General features: G+C 39.8%; 1 protein-coding gene across 1 annotated transcript in view; it reads left to right on the top strand.

Annotated features, from left to right (window-relative positions):
* fbn3 (fibrillin 3) overlaps positions 1–20,902 on the top strand; it is a 118,963-nt gene that overhangs the window by 34,962 nt on the left and 63,099 nt on the right. The window contains exon 5 of the mRNA XM_077606561.1: positions 17,138–17,469. Coding sequence (XP_077462687.1) covers positions 17,285–17,469 — 185 coding nt within the window. The 5' untranslated portion in view covers positions 17,138–17,284. The remainder of the gene's footprint in view (positions 1–17,137; positions 17,470–20,902) is intronic.

Below are 20,902 nucleotides of genomic sequence, written 5' to 3'. Positions count from 1 at the left end.
GGCCTTCGTGAGGATAAGCAGTACAAAAAAAACAATTAACAAAAGAGTAGTGTTGAAATCTCAGCTCTTGGCCGCTGCAAATAGCATAATAACAGAATTCTTCATTTCATCAGTAGCGTATTTTCTTGAATAGAATTCAATTTTATACGTTGACATTTTCTGGAAGGCAACAAACCCTTGAGAAAACCGCCATCCGCATTGTGTGTGGTTTGTTTACAAACGTGTCAAAGGACCATTTGTGTATATTCGTCGGTCCGAGTGTGAAAATGGACTCATCATGTCTTTTAGATCTCCACTCTTGCCCTTACGTATATCCTGCTCCATGTTTTCCAGACCCAAAAACGCCTTCCCTTTTTTAGGTTTGTATAAGACCCTTGGGTGGTCCACAGACCAGCACTTACACTTACACCCCCGGGCATATGCGAACCTTACAGCATTCGATGTTTGACCCTAAACAAATGTGTCGCAGACACTTGCGGGGAACAACAGGATCTGTTTGTGTTGATAGCAGGACGTGACTCTGGTTTCTCATCACCCGCCTGGAGAGAAATAGCTTTAGAATTTATTTGATCAAAATCTCAACCGCTTGTGTTTAATTGCTTCATGGATTTGCACAAAAATCCTGCAAAACCAAACTTCTTCACACGCCCAGACGATATTGAGCTTGTGTGTTTTTTCTTCCCTATGGGAACAGCTGCATCCCAAATAAAGAGGCGGTTGGGGGAGGGGTCTGGGAGACACATGAAAGGTGCTTGGAATGCTGATAGGCAGGTAGGTGAAGAAGTACCTCAGCATCTGTTATCCAAACCTGTAATGATCACCCTGAGTGGATCAGGCCAGGCAGCGGGGTATCTGTCAGCTGCACATCCTGTTCCTCCATTTGTCCCAAGTACACCTGCTTTACTAGACCTTTATACTCGTAAAAGCTTTTTGTGACTCTTCCAGCACTCAGACCACCGGTATAGCATGTACGCACACACACACTTTCCTCGCAAACAACACACACGGAAGGATAGCAGGTGAATTAGCATTGATTTCCGACATTACAAAATAATGCGGGGAGCGTTTAATTGCTTAGAGCAGGGATGGCCAAATCAGTTATTATAATAATAATAATAATCGGACATAGGTGATAGGTTTATTATTAATACACTTTAATCAAACAGGGAGACATCTTTAACATACACTGGCTACAACTTGCAAGGAAAATCACTCCCAACTCGCCTTCGTTCAAGAGGATTCTGAAGAGCGGCATCCTCCTCTGTCCATTTAGTCATGCATAATTCAAAACATCTTAGGTAATCTGATTTAAACAATTGCATAAGCTAACCGAATAACACCATCAAGGTCAAAAACAACTGCCACAACAATCTTATATTAGATCGAAACCACAAACACCTGCGTAAGATTTTGCACAAGTAAGCATACAATGTGAAACGAGCGGATCGGAAACCAAAACAACTGCGTAAGAATTTGTACGAATAAGTAAATAATTTCTTTATAAGGTAAACAGAGCGACCGTATTTTTAAACAATATTGCGATTATCGCCATCTGCCAGAATCCAAGTCAAAGCAATTTAAGAGTCCCTTGTAGATCTTCATTGCCAACTCAGATCAACAGTCTCGGCCTGGAACATGGTGTCCTGTTCAGTCAATAGTCCTGAAAACAGGCAACAAGATCTCATGTGGGCCGTACCATTTATTTGTTTATATACCGTATTTTCTCGCATATACGCCGTATTTGTCGCAAAAAAAAGATGACTGAATTGAGGGTACGGCTTATATCCGCACAAATTAGACTTGACATGCACGAAACTGCAAGGTGACAAAGACGAAACACCATAATGCAAGACAATGCAGCCGATATGGTCATTTATTTCAAAATAGAGAAAAGATAAACAGATAAAACGATTAACAAAATTTATTTTAGGCCTATGAATGAAATTCAAGAAAAATGTAACTTGCATAAAATGTGAAAAAACTCACGTACTTGTGACTGCCATTGCTCGCTCAGGGCGCCGCCATCTTACCTAGGGATGACAAACTTGACCACTACGGACACACTTCCTGATTGTACTGATCACATGACTTCCTTTTTGAATTTGTCTACATGCAGGCAACACCCTTTTGGAATGTGCAATCCAATAGGCGATCCTTTCGATTCATACAGTATCTCAGAAAAACATGTGCGATGATTTTTCTTAAGATTTTCCCTTCAAAGTAACACATTTGTACTCCCTATTAAAATCATGAATATGGAGGTGAAAATTGTGAATCAGGGGGCGTCTTATACGAGAGAAATTGTAAAATTCAACGATTTTAAGGCAATTTTTCAAGGTCCGGCTTATATGTGGGTGCAGCTTATATGCGAGAAAATTCAGTAGATACCTGTCGTCAATGGCACTAAAAGATGAGCTTCCACAGCCAGGATAAGTGAATTGGACATCTATCATTGCCAATAGCAGTAACTTTATTTTCACTTCCATTTTAGTTTATACTTACAGATAATCTCTGGTAAATTTTGGATGATTCCCTTTCTGGAATTCTTAGTTAGTTTGTCACCACCAAAAGTTTTCCGCAAAAACAGATGAGCTCAAAATTTCCCCAGAACTTTAAACGCCACTGAAATTGTTTTTTAAATTGACTCCCGCAATTGAAGTGGGAAAGGGAATTCTCTTCTCCTGAATATGAACATAGGAGAGTACAGTAATGGTCCAAGCAAGTCCTGCTGTTGGACAGATGTGATGCGCATGTGGCAAAAAATCTCTCGCCAATGCGTTTCCTCTCCATGGCTCGAGTCGACTTTACACATGGAGTAAGCGATGACCTCACCCCTTCCAAGTCCCAGCACCCCCAAGGTCTGGACAGGAAATAGAGGAGAGCACCACCCCCACCCAGCTCGGTTGCACTGGGCTCCTCCAAAAAAGAAAGACATCAAAGTCCGAAGCGGCCACAAATCAGAGACATTTCGTGAATACAACCTCAGCCGTCAAAGTAAAAGCCAAATCGCGTTTAACACCAATGACATTTAGTTGGTGTTAAATTTTCACACTGTCATGCGTAGATTCCTGTTCAAGGGAATGTTTTATGCGCCTTCGAAAATGCCCCCTTTAGAAAAAAAAATCACATCTGAAAGCCATTAGGCCCTCAAACTGTTAGCAAGCACTCGGTGGATTCTTTCCGCTCTCTTGGCATCTCGCTACGTCTTTCTTTGCTTTATTTCTCATCTGACCGCTTTCGACCTCGTTCTATTTTGCAGTAACAAAGCTTTCTTAGGTGAAAACACAGGGCCAGAAACGTTCCATTTTTGGGCCACTGAAGCTCATGGAGTCACATTAGCCACATTAGCTTTCACGAGTCATAACACAGTGTACGTTTCAATGGTCATTTCTCTCCAGTCGCATTTACGGATAATTTACGGAGAATTAGAGGAGGAGAATCACATGGATTTGTATCTAACGTATTTTCTCGCATATTACCCGCATCCGCGTATAAGCCGCACCCTTAAAATTGCCTTAAAATTGTTGAATTTTACAATTTCCCTCGTATAAGCCGCCCCTCGATCCACAATTTTCACCTCCATATTGATGGTTTTAATAGCGAGTGTTACTTTGAAGGGAACATTTTAAGAAAAATCATCGCACATGGTACACAAATTAATAATCGGACATAGGCCCTGTCGTCATCATCAACAACAAAAGCCTAATTGTCATCACACCCAGAAACTGTGTATGACGAAATTGGTAGTGCTTCTCCATAAGGTGCGTTTTCTCAGCAAAAGACCCAAATAAGTGATAGTTTCGGACTCGTAATTTGGCATTCTGCCGTTATGGATACATCGCATCAGCCCCCGAGCGAATCACTTACCTCTCACTGTCTTTCACTTACCTTCAGTCAGCCAGTAGGAGGCAGATCACTGCCCAAACGTCTTTTCATATTACCTCACCCCGAAGTTATTACACAGAAGGGATTGTGTGTTGTGTTACCGCAAGTTTAGAGTTCTGATGGATGTGAAGAAAAAACTGTCCTTAAGCCTATTTGTCCGTACTTTGTAGGACCTATAGCGTCTGCCAGAGCGCAGCAGCTGGAACAGATTGTGACCAGGGTGGTATGGGTCCCCAAATTCAAAAAGGAGCAGTACAAACAGGAAGTGCGTCCGTGGCGGTCTATTTTGTTATCCCTTGGTAAGATGTTGGTGACCTGAGCGAGCAATGGCAGCACAAGTAAGTGACTTCTTTTCACGTTTTGTGCAAGATACAGCCACATTGTCTTGCGTTAGCTGTTTCGTGCATGTCAAGTCGAATTTGTGCGCGTATAAGCCGTACCCTCGATTCAGTTATTTTTTTTTTGAGTGACATATACGGCCTATATGCGAGAAAATACGGTATCTCTTCACGCCCTGCTGCCTACCCGTGAATAAATGCACAATATGTTTGTACACTGTTTTATGAGATCACATATTCAACAACACTCCGCCCCCAAACACTGCCATTCTGCGCTCTCGTTATACTTTGAAGTTACGCATTCCAGTCTCGCTGCATCACTAAGACAGCACAGCTGTGCAAGGCCCGTTCTTGATGAAGTCAACGCCTGATGAGCAGGTAAGGTGGGGCTACATATTTCTCTCTGCAGGCAAATGATGAAAAAAAAATAGCGCGAGGGACAGAAATAGGCAAACGTCAAAAGCGTAGACAAATAAATGAGCAGCTGGTTCTATCGTCTGGGTTTTGTTTTCCCAAGTCTTTTGCCAAAATGAAAATGACTACAAACCGGCAGAGTTAAATGCCTGAACAGAACGCTCACACGGGACTCACTTCATCAAAAGACAAGAATGTTTATTCGCATTTTAAGATAAAACACTTGGTTATTGTCGGCAATCTTTTGCCGTAAAACAATCACTTTCAATTTGTCTTGTCCAAGATCACTTATTTGTTGTGTTCTAAAATCAGAATAGAAAAATTAGTGCTCGCACTTGTCTAGAAATCCAGATTTTAAGGATGAAGTTTTGTGGAAAACATCATCATCAGTGTCATGCACTTGATTTCAAGCACACTGTGTGTGGAATTCTTGGAAAAAAAGCCAACAAAAGAAGCAATACGTGTGGAAATAATCCTTTGATTTTTGCATGACGCATATTTTACTTGACGTCTTGCCAATCAAGTCTGAAATTTTGTGAGACAATCATGGGATGGCGTTCAAAATCTAGGTCAAATGACGTGCGGTATAAATTAAGGCCTCTTCTCACCTGCCATGTTTGGTCCAGAAGAAACTGAAAAAGTCTGTGAACCCAATTTAAGAACTGTGGTACGAACCAAAGAGCTGTTTCGAGACTTTGCAGGAAGGGTGGTCTCGTTTCGCTTCTCATAGTGCAGTTCGATTTACATGCATCAGACAAAATCTGACAGCACGTAATAGTCTTCAGGCCACAGGCATTATGGGAAATGTTGTTTGGTTAGCAGTGCGTAGGCGTGTGCGGTCGATTGGTTGTCGGTCTTTTGGTCGCCGGTCTTTTGGTCGCGGTCTTTTGGTCGCGGTCTTTTGGTCGCGGTCTTTTGGTCACGGTCTTTTGGTCGCGGTCTTTTGGTCACGGTCTTTTGGTCACGGTCTTTTGGTCCCCGGTCTTTTGGTCCCCGGTCTTTTGGTCCCCGGTCTTTTGGTCGCCGGTCTTTTGGTCGCGGTCTTTTGGTTGCTCGGACCGCGACAACGGGCGTCCAAAAGACCGGCGACAAAACAAGGTAAAACAACACGGTCTACACATCAATAAAAGCCAAGAATGGCCATGAGCAGTTTCACTGAGCCGACATGTGAGTGTATAAGTGTTTGTATGTACATGCGTTGTCCCTTTAAGAAGCTACGTCAGTCAGGGTCTTAACACGTTCTCCAACAAAAAACAATAAAAGTCCGGGAAATTTGGAGCTTTTCTTTAGCCTAATAATTACTAGGGCATTAAGTATCACTAAATAGTAATTCACAGTTTGTATTTAGGGAATTTGAGCAACGATTTAAGTGGTAATTATCAATAACCTTCCGGGCGACCAAAAGACCGGCGACCAAAAGACCGGCGACCAAAAGATCGGCGACCAAAAGATCGGCGACCAAAAGACCGGCGACCAATCGACAATGTACCGTGCGTAGGCTAGCATGAGACAAGAGAAGGGATGTCTTCTAGATATTTACACGTAAAATGGACTTTCCATCAATACCCAATGATTCGACAAATGTCCTGCAAACCCTTGTAGTCGGATTAACCGTATCAATATGAGCAGGTTAAATTGGATTAAATCTTGAAATACCTGCAAATTTACACCCATAACCCAAATTTCCAGATTGGCTTATCTCTAGAACCATGGCCAGTCAAAAATGACCCTTGGGGTTGACCATAAAAAGCAAAAACCTGGTCCCCATCAATCCACACTGTCCTTAAGCAGTGACCTAAAATGAACCTCTGCTCAGACATACAGTGAATGACTGAGAAACAGAGGTCTTTCACCTTGTTAAAAATGCAAACTGCATTCGAATTTGTGGACTTTGAAGCACCACAAAATCAAAGTCCTCGTCTTCCATTCATTAATTTGACTTTTTCCCTCCACCTGGATGTTCCTCGGATGATGTGACCTAAATATGCACCGGTTCACCCCACCGCCCCACTGGGCAAGCAGTACAGTATGACTAATCCTGGTCATTAATCTCCTCCTGCTGAGAAGCTGTGTTGGAAATGATTTGGCAGCGAGATTGCTTCCCCCGATGGGCCAAACATACTCTGGAAACCTCCACTAGCACCGGTGGTCTCTGTACTGTCAGAAAGACCACAAGAATGCACTTACAGTGTGGAAGTCCAGAACATCTTCATAGGCATGAAAAGACATGGAAACAGAACATGAAATACTTTTGTTTTCTGTGTGCCATCTTTGTTGGACTATAAGTCGCACCCACCAGAGAATAGATTGGCGATATATAGACAACTGTTGACAGTTGTTTGTGCCGGTGGAGTGGTTCGGGCGTCGATCCCGGGTCGGTCTTCACTGTGTGGAGTTTGCATGTTCTTCCCTGGCTTGCGTGGGTTTTCTCCGGGTACTCCGTTTTCCTCCCACATTCTAAAAACATGCATGTTAGGCTGATTGAACACTAAATTGCCCCTAGGCTTCAATGGTTGTCTATCTCCTTGTGATCTGCAATTGGCTGGCCACTGATTCAGGGTATTCTCGACTCGGTGCCCATAGTTAGCTGGGTTCGGCTACAGCACCCCCGCGAGCCTTGTAAGGAGAAGCGCTTCAGAAAATGAATGAACAATTGTTGGTGTTTCTATTAAATCAGACTGTTCAAACTTTGTTGGTTGCGTCTTATAGTCCAAAATTAGGTTTATTTTGTTCCACTGTTGTGAATGTTATATTTCTTTATAGAACAAGTTTAAGCAAATGGTTAAACCACATTTCTGGTCATTAATGGACACTTTTTGGACTCCAGAGAAATGTAAAGATTTTCCAAAATGAGTGTTTGCCAATTTAAAAAAAAATATTTCGTCCTTACAATTGCTACATTATGCCTAAATATTAAAACATACAGTATAGAGCACATATACCAGAATATAGAGCGTATACGTGCATGTCCTATAAAATTATCCATCATATCAAATGGGAAAAAATGTAGGCTATGCAATGAAAGACACTGTTGTTACTTCTTTCAGGCTACATAATAACTAAAATAGCTTAAGAGCCTGAGAATGTCGACTGTTTAAAATAGCGCTAGCATGACCTAGAGCACATGTGTCAAAGTGGCGGCCCGGGGGCCAAATCTGGCCCGCCGCATCATTTTGTGTGGTCCGAGTAAGTAAATCATGAATGCCGACTTTCTGTTTTAGGATCAAATTAAAATGAAGAGTATCGATGTATATCAAATTTCCTGATTTTCCCCCTATAAATCAATAATTGTCATTTTTTAGAATCATTTTTTCTGTGTTTTTAGTTCAAAAATCATTTTGTAAAATCTAAAAATATATTTAAAAAAAGCTCAAATAAACATTGTTTTAAATCTATAAAAAACTGAATATTCAGGGCTTTTAATCCAGTTCTTTTAATCCATTTATAAAAAATAATAATCTAAATATTATATCTAAAATGGTTCGGCCCACGTCTGAAACCCCTGGTATAGACATACCACATCTGAATATTATAGGACATGCATGTATACTGAAATACGTGCATTATCTTATAAAATTCTCCATCATATCAAATGGGAAAAAATGTAGGCTATGCAATGAAAGAGACTGTTGTTACTTCTTTCAGCCTTAGAATGTCGACTGAGTTTGTTTAAAATAGCACTAGCGTGAACTAGAGTAAGAAAATACATACTGTTTTTTTTACAAGAACGGTTTAAATGTGGCGTTCTGTCTTGGTTTTGTCAATGGTTTTGGTTAGGAGAGATTCTTGTTCCCTGTCACTGCTGTGCTTGTTCATGTGGAAATTTGGAGTTTCTGTGGTACTAATCCGTCTCTATTTGAAAAATGCCTTAGAAGAATAATAACTTGAAATGGCCACACATGGATTCAACTGAAATGACCTCAGTCCCACTGCGTGATTGCCAAAACCCAGAACTAGTTAACGGTCTAATAATGTGAGAAACATTGTGTTCTACCACAAACCTTCTCTTTATTTTGTTCTTTTTCCAACATAACAATACCGTCTAGTCCACATACAATAAAACAGCTCGCTTTTGTCAATGACAAGGCACCACTACGCCCAAAACAAGTGTGACTAATCCCATCTTTTAATGGGATAAACCCATTAAAACTGACAATACAAGCATGTCTTGCTAGCACATGCTTGAATTGCGTGTTTGCGCAGTCTCTTTTCTTGAATTCAGTGTAAACAAAACTTCCATTTGACCGTCATTGGGGAAAAAAACTTTTTGGTGGCGGAGGCAGACTTCTCGTCAAGGCGTATTTACCTTAGGTCGACATATGGTGGGTCTGTGTGTGAGTGTTTACATACGTGTAAACAAAGTGTGTGCTGGGGGGGTGGTTGGGATAGACAGCGAGAGGGAGAATCTGGTTTGGGCCTTAGAACTGGACAGAATACTATACAGCACTGGTGTCAAAGTGGCGGCCCGGGGGCCAAATCTGGCCCGCCGCATCATTCTGTGCGGCCCGAGTAAGTAGATCATGAGTGCCAACTTTCTGTTTTAGGATCAAATAAAAAGAAGAGCATATATGTATATTAAATTTCCTGATTTTCCCCCTTTTAAATCAATCATTGTAATTTTTTTTTAATCATTTTTTTTCTGTGTTTTTAGTTCAAAAATCATTTTGTAAAATCTAAAATATATATATATAAAAAAACTAAAATAAACATTGTTTTAGATCTATAAAAAAACTGAATGTATATTATATTTCCTGATTTTCCCCCTTTTTAAATCGATAATTGCAATTTTAATCCATTTTTTTTCTTTTGGTGTTTTTAGGTCAAAAAGAATTTTGTAAAATCTAAAAATAAATATATGAAAATGTTTTTGGATTTCCACTTTAATATTGAATATAATTTAAAAAAAAAATAGTTTCCATTTGAAATGAAAAACAAATTGTGTTTTCCCTTAATAAGAAAAAAAAGTTAAAATAAACAGTTTTATATCTATAAAAAACTGAATATTTAGGGCTTTGGATCGAGTTCTTATAATCCAATAAAAAAAAATATATCTAAATATTATATCTAAAATGGTCCGGCCCACATGAAATTGAGTACAGCACGGGTGTCAAAGTGGCGGCCTGGGGGCCAAATCTGGCCCGCCGCATCATTTTGTGTGGCCCGGGAAAGTAAATCAATAGTGCCAACTTTCTGTTTTAGGATCAAATTCAAATGAAGATTATAGATGTATATTATATTTCCTGATTTTCCCCTTTTTAAATCAATAATTGCAAGTTTTTATCCATTTTTCCTCTTGGTGTTTTTAGGTCAAAAAGCATTTTGTAAAATCTAAAAATAAATATGTGAAAATATTTTCGGATTTCCACTTTAATATTGAATATAATTAAAAAAAAGATTGTTCCCATTTGAAATGAAAAACAAATGATTATTAGGTGTTATCCCTTATTAAGAAAAAAAAGTTCAAATAAACAGTTTTATATCTATAAAAAATGAATATTTAGGGCTTTTGATCCAGTTCTTATAATCCAATTAAAAAAAAAATCTAAATATTATATCTAAAATGGTCCGGCCCTCATGAAATCGAGTACAGCACATGTGTCAAAGTGGCGGCCCGGGGGCCAAATCTGGCCCGCCACATCATTTTGTGTGGCCCAGGAAATGGAAATCATGAGGGCCGACTTTCTGTTTTAGGATCAAATTCAAATGAATATTATAGATGTATATTATATTTCATGAGTTTCCCGTTTTTAAATGAATAATTGCAATTTTTTATCCATTTTTTTCTTTTGGTGTTTTTAGGTCAAAAAGCATTTTGTAAAATCTAAAAATAAATATATGAAAATATTTTCGGTTTCCCACTTTAATATTGAATATAATTTAAAAAAAGACTGTTCCCATTTGAAATGAAAAACAAATGATTGTTAGGTGTTTTCCCTTACTAAGAAAAAAAAATAAAAATAAACATTTTTATATCTGTTAAAAAACTGAATATTTAGGGCTTTTGATCCAGTTCTTATAATCCAATTTAAAAAAATCGAAATATTATATCTAAAATCGTCCGGCCCACATGAAATCGAGTTGATGTTATTGCGGCCCGCGAACCAACCTGAGTTTGACACCCTTGCTATACAGTATACGAAATATGGTTCCGCTTAGGAGGGGGAGGAAAGGACTTTGGGATGGAAGACAGAGGTGGGGAACACACACACATATCTGAGCGCCAAATAAAACTGGAATTCTTTGTTCTCGTCGTCTGCAGTCTTTCAGCGGGTCAGATTGAGACGGTGAGACAGTTTTAGCGAGAGTTTCGGCGACATGCTAAAAAAACGTTGAAGGAATCACGAAGATTAGCTATTAGCTAAGAGAAGGTCAAAAGGGTTTTGGTAGAATTTGTTCTTGGTAGAGTTTTTGGGGAAGGTCAATGGTCATTTGAACGGCCGAATGGAAAGCCATCATGGCAAGATGCTTCAAATAATTGGAAATTATAATCTATTAGTCAAATATTGTATCTGAAATTTGATATTTTGACAGTAAGGTATCTAATAGCCCAAGGGTGTCAGACTCGGGTTGGTTCGCGGGCCGCGTTAACGTCAACTGGATTTTATGTGGGACGGACCATTTTAGATATAATATTTAGATTTTTTTTTATATAAATGGATTAAAAGAACTGGATTAAAAACCCAGAATATTCAGTTTTTTATAGATCTAAAACAATGTTTATTTTAGCTTTTTTTATATATATTTTTAGATTTTACAAAATGATTTTGAACTAAAAACACAGAAAAAAATGGATTAAAAAATTACAATTATTGATTTAAAAGGGGGGAAATCAGGAAATTTAATATACAACTATACTCTTCATTTTAATTTGATCCTAAAACAGAAAGTCGGCACTCATGATTTACTTTCCCGGCCGGGCCACACAAAATGATGCGGCAGCCCAGATTTGGCCTGTCTGTCTGTATAAATTAATCCAAGTTAATTTAAATTTGTTTGTTCCGTTACGAGTGCGTTGTCGTGGAAAGTACCCCCAAAACCCCCAACCCGCCCCCTTCTGTGTGTCTCTCTCTCCCGTCGGCGAAATCTGCCCAATTTTAGTTATATTAAACACATTTTATTACTATTAAGCCACTAGTTATGTGTTACTTTGTTAATAGATGGCGAATTAGAAGAAATAAGAAAAAAAATCCAATCCACTATCCTGTTTTTGGTGTTTTTTCAGAGGGTTGGAACGAATTAATTTGTTTTTAGTTCATTTCAATGGGAAACGTTCGTTCAAGTTACGAGAAGATCAACATACGAGCTCAGTCCCAGAACGAATTAAGCTCGTATGTATGTTAGAATAGATTTGACAAATATACGTCATGTTTTGGAAGCTAGAATGTTAAAATTATCATCAACCAATATCAAAGTTTTTGGGAAATCTGATTGTTGTACGTTGATGAATTAGTTTGTTTAAATCTTAGTCTGTGTATTCAAATTAAGCATGAAAGGATCTTTATTATTCATTGCTTGTATTTTTAGCTACTTAACCCATAAGAACGATATATTTGGACATTGTGTTATCGGAAAATGCTTGCTGTTTGCTTTTCTTGCATTCTGAGAATTTCTATGTTTTCGCATTCACGTCATCACTTAATGGAAGCGACTGATTAACAACATATGTCAAGTTTCAAAGACAAACATCAAGTACATCCTGACAATAAAAACACTTCTCCCAGCAATGCTATCTCCGGAAATCCAATTGCGCTGTTTTCCGCTTGCTGGATTTAGATCATACCGACTCCCGCTGGGACCCAAAAAGTTTTATGACTGTAATTACACAACTTTCCTGACTTAACTTTCCTTTTTTTTTTTCCTGGTCTTGGAATTTTATTACACCAACAAAACTTCCTTGCCCATCTTGGCTTCGTCAGAGGATATTGAGGAAAATTTACAAGTTGATCTAATGTCCGATAACGGTCCATTGTCTAAAACAAGAATGTGTGACCATTAGCGAACATGTGCATGTTTGTTTATGTGTAAGTAAACAATGAGAAGATTTTTGGACTCGAACCCGACTCAGCTTGTTGTCCTCAAAGCAGGAATTTGATAAAACAAGCAAATCTTTAGTGGTGCTTTCTCGGAATAGTTTTTTTTAATCTTTGACTAAACCGACTTGCATTATTGGGACATTTTAGTGCAACATTTGTTGGTAGTTAGATGACGATAAAAAGTTACGTTGGGGTGGAAACTCCCTGTCAGTGGTTAACTAATTCCCAGATGGATGGAAAATATTCGTCTAAATGAGTCGCGGTCATACGAGCTGAATCAAGTGAAGGCCATGTTGGATTTCTAGTACCTCATCAAATCACCCTTTGACTCTTTGCGGTTTCTCCTTTACGGTATTTTATCTCATATACGCCGTATTTTTCTCTAAAAAAATCATGACTGAATCGAGGGTACGGCTTATATGCGCATAAATTAGACTTGACATGCACGAAACGCAAGGCAATGTGGCCGATATGGTCATTTATTTCAAAATAGAGAAAAGATCAACAGATAAAACGCTAAACAAAATTTATTTTGATGTCTATGAATGAAATTCAAGAAGAAGAAAAAAACGTATCTTGCATAAAACGTGAAGAAACTCACTTACTTGCCGCCATCTTACCTATGGATGACAAACTAGACCTCTACGGACACACTTCCTGGTGGTACTCGGTCGTTTGGTCGCCGGTCTTTTGGTCGATTGGAAGGTTATTGATAATTACCATTTAAATCGTTGCTCAAATTCCCTAAATACAAACTCCGAATTACTATTTAGTCATACTTAATGCCCTATTAATTCTTAGGCTGATGAAAAGCTCCAAATTTCCCAGACCGTGTTGTTTTACCTTGTTTTGTCGCCGGTCTTTTGGTCGTCTGTTTTTTGGTCGCCTGTCTTTTGGTTGTCGCGGTCGGCGCGACCAAAAGACCGGCGACCAATCGACCGCACACGGGTTTCTCCTTTACTGTATTTTATTGCCTATACGCCGTATTTGTCGCTCCAAAAATGATGACTGAATCGAGGGTACGGCTTATATGCGCATAAATTAGACTTGACATGCACGAAACGCAAGGTAATGTGGCCGATACGATCATTTATTTTAAAATAGAGAAAAGATCAACAGATAAAATGCTAAACCAAATTTATTTTGATGTCTATGAATGAAATTCAAGAAAAAAATAAATCGTATCTTGCATAAAACGTGAAGAAACTCACTTACTTGCCGCCATCTTACCTGGGGATGACAAACTAGACCACTATGGACACACTTCCTGGTTGTACTGCTCACATGACTTCTTTTTTGAATTTGTCTACGTGCAGGCAACAGTCTTTCGGAACATCTGGGTGTTCTTTAAGCATAAAATAAACAAATTGCTACGATCAAAATTGAACATTATTATGGTTGCAGAGTTGAATTCTTGGGTTGTGGCAGCCATTCGAAGATCAAACTCCTCTGCAAAGAACTGAAGTTGTTCCGATCAAGTTATTTTGGACAATTCGTGTTGACTACAGCCCAAAAGGTAGCGACATTTGATTGTGCTCAGCTGTCCTCACCAATATACCACCCAGATGGCCTCCCCTTTCGGTGCTAATTTCCTATCAACACTTGTGGCAACAAACCACAAAGATGTGTCAGTCACAAGGTCTGCAGTAAATAGAGCGCCTATTTGAAAAGCAAGTGTAAATTTGACACTGACACTAAGAGTAGACCACTCGAAACCTGATCATCCCTAAACACAATAAAATAGATCGGAGTGTATTGTAGGTTAATATTTATATATGGCTATAAGATTTATAAGAATATAATTTGCCCAATCACCCTATGCACCCATCAAAAAAGCCACATGTGGCTCATGAGCCATACCTCCCCTGCTTTGGACCCGAAGTCAGCTGGGATAGCCTCCAGCACCCCCTGCGACCCTTGTAAGGGCAAAGCAGTTCAAAAAATGAATGAATATAATTCACCCAATCACCCTATGCACCCATCCAAAAGGCCACATGTGGCTCATGAGCCATAGCTCCCCTGCCTCGGACCCGAAGTTAGCTGGGATAGGCTCCAGCACCCCCTGCGACCCTTGTAATGAAAAAGTGGTTCCAAAAATGACTAAATATAATTTACCCAATCACCCTATGCACCCATCCAAAAAGCCACATGTGGCTCATGAGCCATAGCTCCCCTGCCTCGGAGCCGAAGTCAGCTGGGATAGCCTCCAGCACCCCCTGAGACCCTTGTAAGGGCAAAGCAGTTCAAAAAATGAATGAATATAATTCACCCAATCACCCTATGCTCACATTAAAAAAGCCACATGTGGCTTATGAGCCATAGCTCCCCTGCCTCAGACCCGAAGTCAGCTCGGATAGCCTCCAGCACCCCCCGCGACCCTTGTAAGGGCAAAGCAGTTCCAAAAATGACTGAATATAATTCACCCAATCACCCTATGCACCCATCCAGAAAGCCACATGTGGCTCATGAGCCATAGCTCCCCCTACCCCAGGCTTTAAACTAACATTTTCCCAACTCAGAGTACTATATTTATGTACCAGGCCAGCCCAATCGGACTCCATTATGACCTCCTTGACCCCCTTTTGTTGATAAAGTGGCCTCCTTTTCCACAAGCAGATGTGAATGCAAATGCATCTTATCACATGTGTAATGTCCCGCTGCCCCGGAGGAGGGATGAGAGTGACGTTGGAGAACTGCTGGCCCCTGTTACAACAACTCCAGGAGCCTTCTTGAGGAATGTGGGTTTGTCCTGTAGACCGTTACTACCCCCCCAACCCCCTCATTTTTTTGTACTCCCTCCCCTTATCCCAAACGGGGCAATTCCCCTAACCTTTTCTCCTCTTATTTTCCCCTCACAAGACTATAGTAGTTGAATATTCCATCCTTGAGGCTGGTTACATCCCTGCCTGATAATTCCAACTGCGAGCTGCTCGACGTCAAGGCGCTCCGATTATTATTACAAGGTATTGCGGGCTTGATTATTAGCAATATCATGACAAATGAAAGTATTATGTGATTTATTCGATGACTTCGAGGGAGGGGGCGATACTATTGTTCCTGAACGTTTCACGGTGGATTTAACGCGTCCGCGGAGTTGATTCACGTCAAAGATGCTGCAAGTTTGTGCAAAAGTTTGCCTGTGCGACGTTCAGGGGTGGTTTTTAAAATCGGGTTTTTTGGGTGTTCGCGGATAATGTTCGTGGGGATGGTTTTAGATTGATGTTTTTGGGGTTTTTTTTGCAATGGGAAAAGGCGAAAGTTTGTTATTTGGGCTACTTTTAGTTCACGCTGCGTTTAATGAACCGCGTAGTTTATTTTCATTCATAAAGATTCTGCAGATGTGAGCTGTAAAATTGTCAGGCGTTTTGCATAAGAAAAGTACAAACTTGGAGTTTTACACGCGATTTTCGTGTTTTAACATCGCGTGTTTACGGGGAAAAGTATAAACTGGGTAATTAACTAAATGGGATAGTTTAAGTGTAGGGTTTCGGTTTTTGCAAATTCGTTAATATGTATTTATTCATACAGTTGGAGTCAGATTTCTAAGAAATGTATGTATAAATTAATGCATATTTGACATAAAGTTGTGTCGTGCAGGGGTAAATCTATACTTGATTTTTAAAATGCATGTTTTCTGACGGTGGTTTGAATTCGACGTACTTTTGAGACTTTTTAGAGTCGAAACTCGAAATGTCCAAAAAGATGGAATCGGGGTGTAAATGATTTTGCCCTGAAAATAGTTGGTGACCAGGCAATGATATAGTATCAAATTTAGTTTAAAATCAGCTTCCATTGCACCTAATTTAAAATAGATGCACCAACTAAAAACAAAAAAAATGAAATTAACTCAAAAATTTGGTCTAAATACTTTAAAACCCGCTGCTGAGTAAAGTAAATAAAATGTAGTTTATGATGCTGAGTAATGCTTCAAAGTATATCATAGGAATTCCCTTGTAACTACGCCCTCTATAGGGAAAGTTTAGAAAAACATGTCATCAGAGCAATGTTTTAAGTTTTAAGTCCAAGTCATTTCTCCACAAATCTGAAATCCATTATTTTTTGAATGAGTGGACATGAAATTACATTTAAATTAACTGTGAGTATTTTAAGGAAAATCGGATACATTCAAATAGTTGTGTTTTGAGTACTAGAGTGGGGCTACATTTATTTAGAAAATAATGACAGTTACAGATCATTGTGTAATATCGTTAACAAAGCATTTCTTGACTTCAATGCAAACAAAGTGATTTTTCATTTATTACGGGGATCGGTAAGACATATTTCGAGAAAAAACTGATTGTATCGTTCGTGAAAAATTCACTATCGGGCTATTCCTATTTTCCATTGTGTTATAGCAGAAGTGTTAACCACTAAAACACGAATAGATACCTCATTGTAAGCGCTTAACTAAACTAAACGTATGTTTTTTTAATCTGGAATTCCATCTTAATGTTCTTTTCTTTCCAGCCAGGACTTTGGAGTGCCCACCAGGACTTGGTCTGGAGCCAGGTCTAGATTGTTCTACTCAGTCTGGGTCCAAACGGTAATCCGAGACCCTGAGAGGGAACGGTCAAAACCCGTTGTTCATATTTGGAGGGATCGCCACTCGGACCAATGGGATCGGAAAAGCTAGCCCGGGTGCTGCTGGGATGGCTAGCGGTGTGTCTCGCACCGGTCCACGTGGCGTATGGCCAGATCGCCAATGGAAATGGGCAGCTCCAGGCTAGCCGGTTCACACCCAACACGGACCAGAGAGAGGCGCAACGGGTCCGGCGCCGCGGCCAGGAGACGCTGAGGGGGTAGGATAACGTTTATAATAATGTTTTTACATGCCAAATTAGATGCACGAGAGTTTTTCAATGATTTATTTTCTGGTCTGTTAAGAAAAAGTGTCTTTGAAGGCCACAATGGTTGTGTCTTTGTGCCTTTAGATAGGGTCGTTGGAGTCATTGAGGCCAACCGTTAGCTTTGTATGTGAGACACGCCCAACCACTTTCACACATTTATTCAATTTCTTCATTCTTGCTTATCCTCACAACAGTGCTGGAGCCTATCTCAGCCAATTGTGGGTAGGGGACACCCTCAATTAGCGGCTAATCACAGGGCACACAGACTGAAACGAACAACCCAACAACGCATTCATACCTAGGGACAATTTAGAGCAGGGGTGTCAGACTCGGGTTGGTTCGCGGGTCGTGTTAATGTCAACTCGATTTCATGTGGGCCGGACCATTTTAGATATAATATTTAGATTTTTTTTTAAATAAATGGATTAAAAGAACTGCATTAAAAGCCCTGAATATTCCGTATTTTAATAGATCTAAAACAATGTTTATTTTAGCTTTTTTTCTATATTTTTAGACTTTACAAAATGATTTTTGAACTAAAAACACAGAAAAAAATGGATAAAAAAATTACAATTATTGATTTAAAAGGGGGAAAATCAGGAAATTTAATATACATATATACTCTTCATTTTAATTTGATCCTAAAACAGAAAGTCGGCACTCATGATTTACTTTCTCGGGCCACACAAAATGATAAGGCGGGCCAGATTTGGCCCCCGGGCCGCCACTTTGACACATGTGATTTAGAGTGTTCAACTAGCCTAGCCATGCATGTTTTTGGGGTGTTGGAGGAAATTGAACACCTAGACAAAACCTACACAGGAACAACATGCCAAGGTTAGAGCCCAAACGGGGATTGGAGCCTCGATCTAAGAACTATAAGGCGGACATGCTAACCACTCGACCACCTGTTGACTATTTTTGGCATCATTTGAAACCATCATTTGGGTTAGAAAAAGCTGAAAAAGGCCGTTCTGCTTAGAAGGACAATCTGAAAATGTTTGTTCTGTTTCATTACTGCAACGTGGAACCTTCCAATGAAAGTGCTTCATTAGCAGAAGAATGGAAATTAGCATCTACTGCAGTTTTAGACATCGTAAGACCTTTATAGACGTATTGTATCGAGAGGCCCAACACCATAAATGAGTCGACCCCCTCTGATTTCCTGGCAGGAGCCTTTCAACTGCTGCGCTTTCTGGTGTGTGGCCAGACCACCTTATATCAAATTATGCCGTGGAATACTAGTGCATTGTTTCCACCAAAACAGCAAACGTTTGACCTTTTCGGGCCGCCTGCCGTGCTTCGACTCTCTTGGCGTATTTACAGCAAATTGAGATTTCATGGGAAAGGCTCGGAAAAAGCAGATTTGTATACGTCCCATGTGGGGAAGATGAGGGAGAGCGTGACCTAAATTCTCGTGTGGGTCTAAGTCGGGGAATGTGGTTCATAGCCAGCGAGTTGTGTGTTAAGTGATGGCGAGCCATTGGAAACTGTTTTGCTGATTTTAGTGATAGCGCTGAGATGTCAGAACTTCGACGCTAGGAATGGCGTTGAAGAATGTTGCTAATGTTGGTTCAAGTTCATCATGGAAGCTATTAGAATGGAAATTGCTAACTAATTGGAGTCTTACAAAAAGAAGTACAGTGGTACCTCGACATACGATCTTAATCCGTTCCGGGAATGAGATCGTATGTCGAGCTTTTCGTAACTCGAGCGGACGTTTGCCATTTAAATGAACTAAAAACAAATTAATTCGTTCCAACCCTCTGAAAAAACACCAAAACAAAACTATCCAAACACCACTTTATCCACAACGCACTCGTAAACGAACAAACAAATTTAAATTAACTTGGATTAATATCTACAGACACACTCAAACATACGTTTAATGTAACTTTACACAAAACTGAATTCTAATTTTTTTAAAAAAAATTTTTTACCTTTGTTCTGGGCGGGTTAGCTGTTTGCCACGCCTCCACCCTCACGTTCGCTATCGATGGGCTGTTTGCTGTTGTATTCCCTTCAAAATATTCCGAAAATGATGCATACAAATGTCCTCACAATAGGATAACGCACGACCAATTGCTAACGAGAAGTAGTCTTGAATGAGCGATCGCGGGAGCTAACAGGCTAAGGAAGGAATAACAGCCTACCTACGTATTGATTGTGGGTAATGAAGTTTTATTCTGAAAAAGGGTGCCATTGCCTATTGGTGTTGTGTGCAAGAGTATACTTCATTACCCAGAAAGCCCTCTTTTTGCCCGCGCATGCGCGTTGTGCGTTTCCTGGTCGAAACTCGTCTGAATAAATCGTTCAGTGCTCGTAGATATGTTTTACACGAAAGAGATGCGGCAAAAAAGACAGTGCATTACAATGATGAACAGCCTCTCATGTCATGGCCACCTGGCTTGGTCGCATCTCGAAATTTTGATCGTATCTAGGGCGAATTATTCGATCGAAATTTTCATCGTACCTCGAGCATGTCGTAGGTAGAGCTGATCGTAGGTCGAGGTACCACTGTACGAAGGTTGTGTTTGGTTTTCAGACCATGCGCCTCTATGGAAACGTATGTTTTGAAAGGTATTGTTGATTTGAGGGTCTGTGTCGTGAAGCAAAAATGGTTACATTAGCTTTCAGCTACGTTGCCATTACCCCAAAAGTTCCTACCCCAAGCCCTCCTTTGGCCAAGAGCCCGCCGTCATATTCTAATTCATCCACTTTGAGGAGCGAGCAGCATCAGTTGGTCTTTCATTACCAGTCGAAAAAACACAAGGCAGGTTTTGTTAGGCTCCGTTTTCCCAAATCTGTTATTCCAATCATGCTCCCCACATGTCCCAGCATATGGTTGCCCTTGCGCCAAGCCACAGGAAATGAGGTAGTCCTATCACTCGAAAGAAACCATGAAAAGGGACGTTTGTTTCACCGTTGTCGGTGACAATGCGAAAAGCCCACAAACGTCAACATCGAGAATATAAAACCACTACACTTTTTGGGGGTTTCATTAAATGCGTAAAAATCATGCATTGACATGCCGCTGCTTGAAACTGGTCATTATTGAAATACCTGTTGAAGAAAGAAAATATACATGTCCAGTTTCAAAATGAAGGCGGTTTTAATATTTGGGTTGGACCATTTTGTCTTATCCATCTGGAATTGGTTTTCAGCTCTGCCGTTTGAATCAAAAATAGAATTGTGCTCTTGCATATTATTCTAATTAAATTCTCAGTTTTTTAATGCATTTTTTGGGGAACAACAAGGCAACAATGACAGCTTTAAAAAAAAAAATTGGTTTTTCATTGCGGTTTATCACTAGCTAAAAAAACAGTTTTAAATATGAATCTAGTCACGCATAACAACACATTGATGGAATACATGCGATATTTTG

This window comes from Stigmatopora argus, chromosome 8 (assembly GCF_051989625.1).
Source record: "Stigmatopora argus isolate UIUO_Sarg chromosome 8, RoL_Sarg_1.0, whole genome shotgun sequence".
In the NCBI taxonomy this organism is placed as follows: Eukaryota; Metazoa; Chordata; class Actinopteri; order Syngnathiformes; family Syngnathidae; genus Stigmatopora; species Stigmatopora argus.
This window is presented reverse-complemented; position numbering and strand designations above follow the sequence as displayed.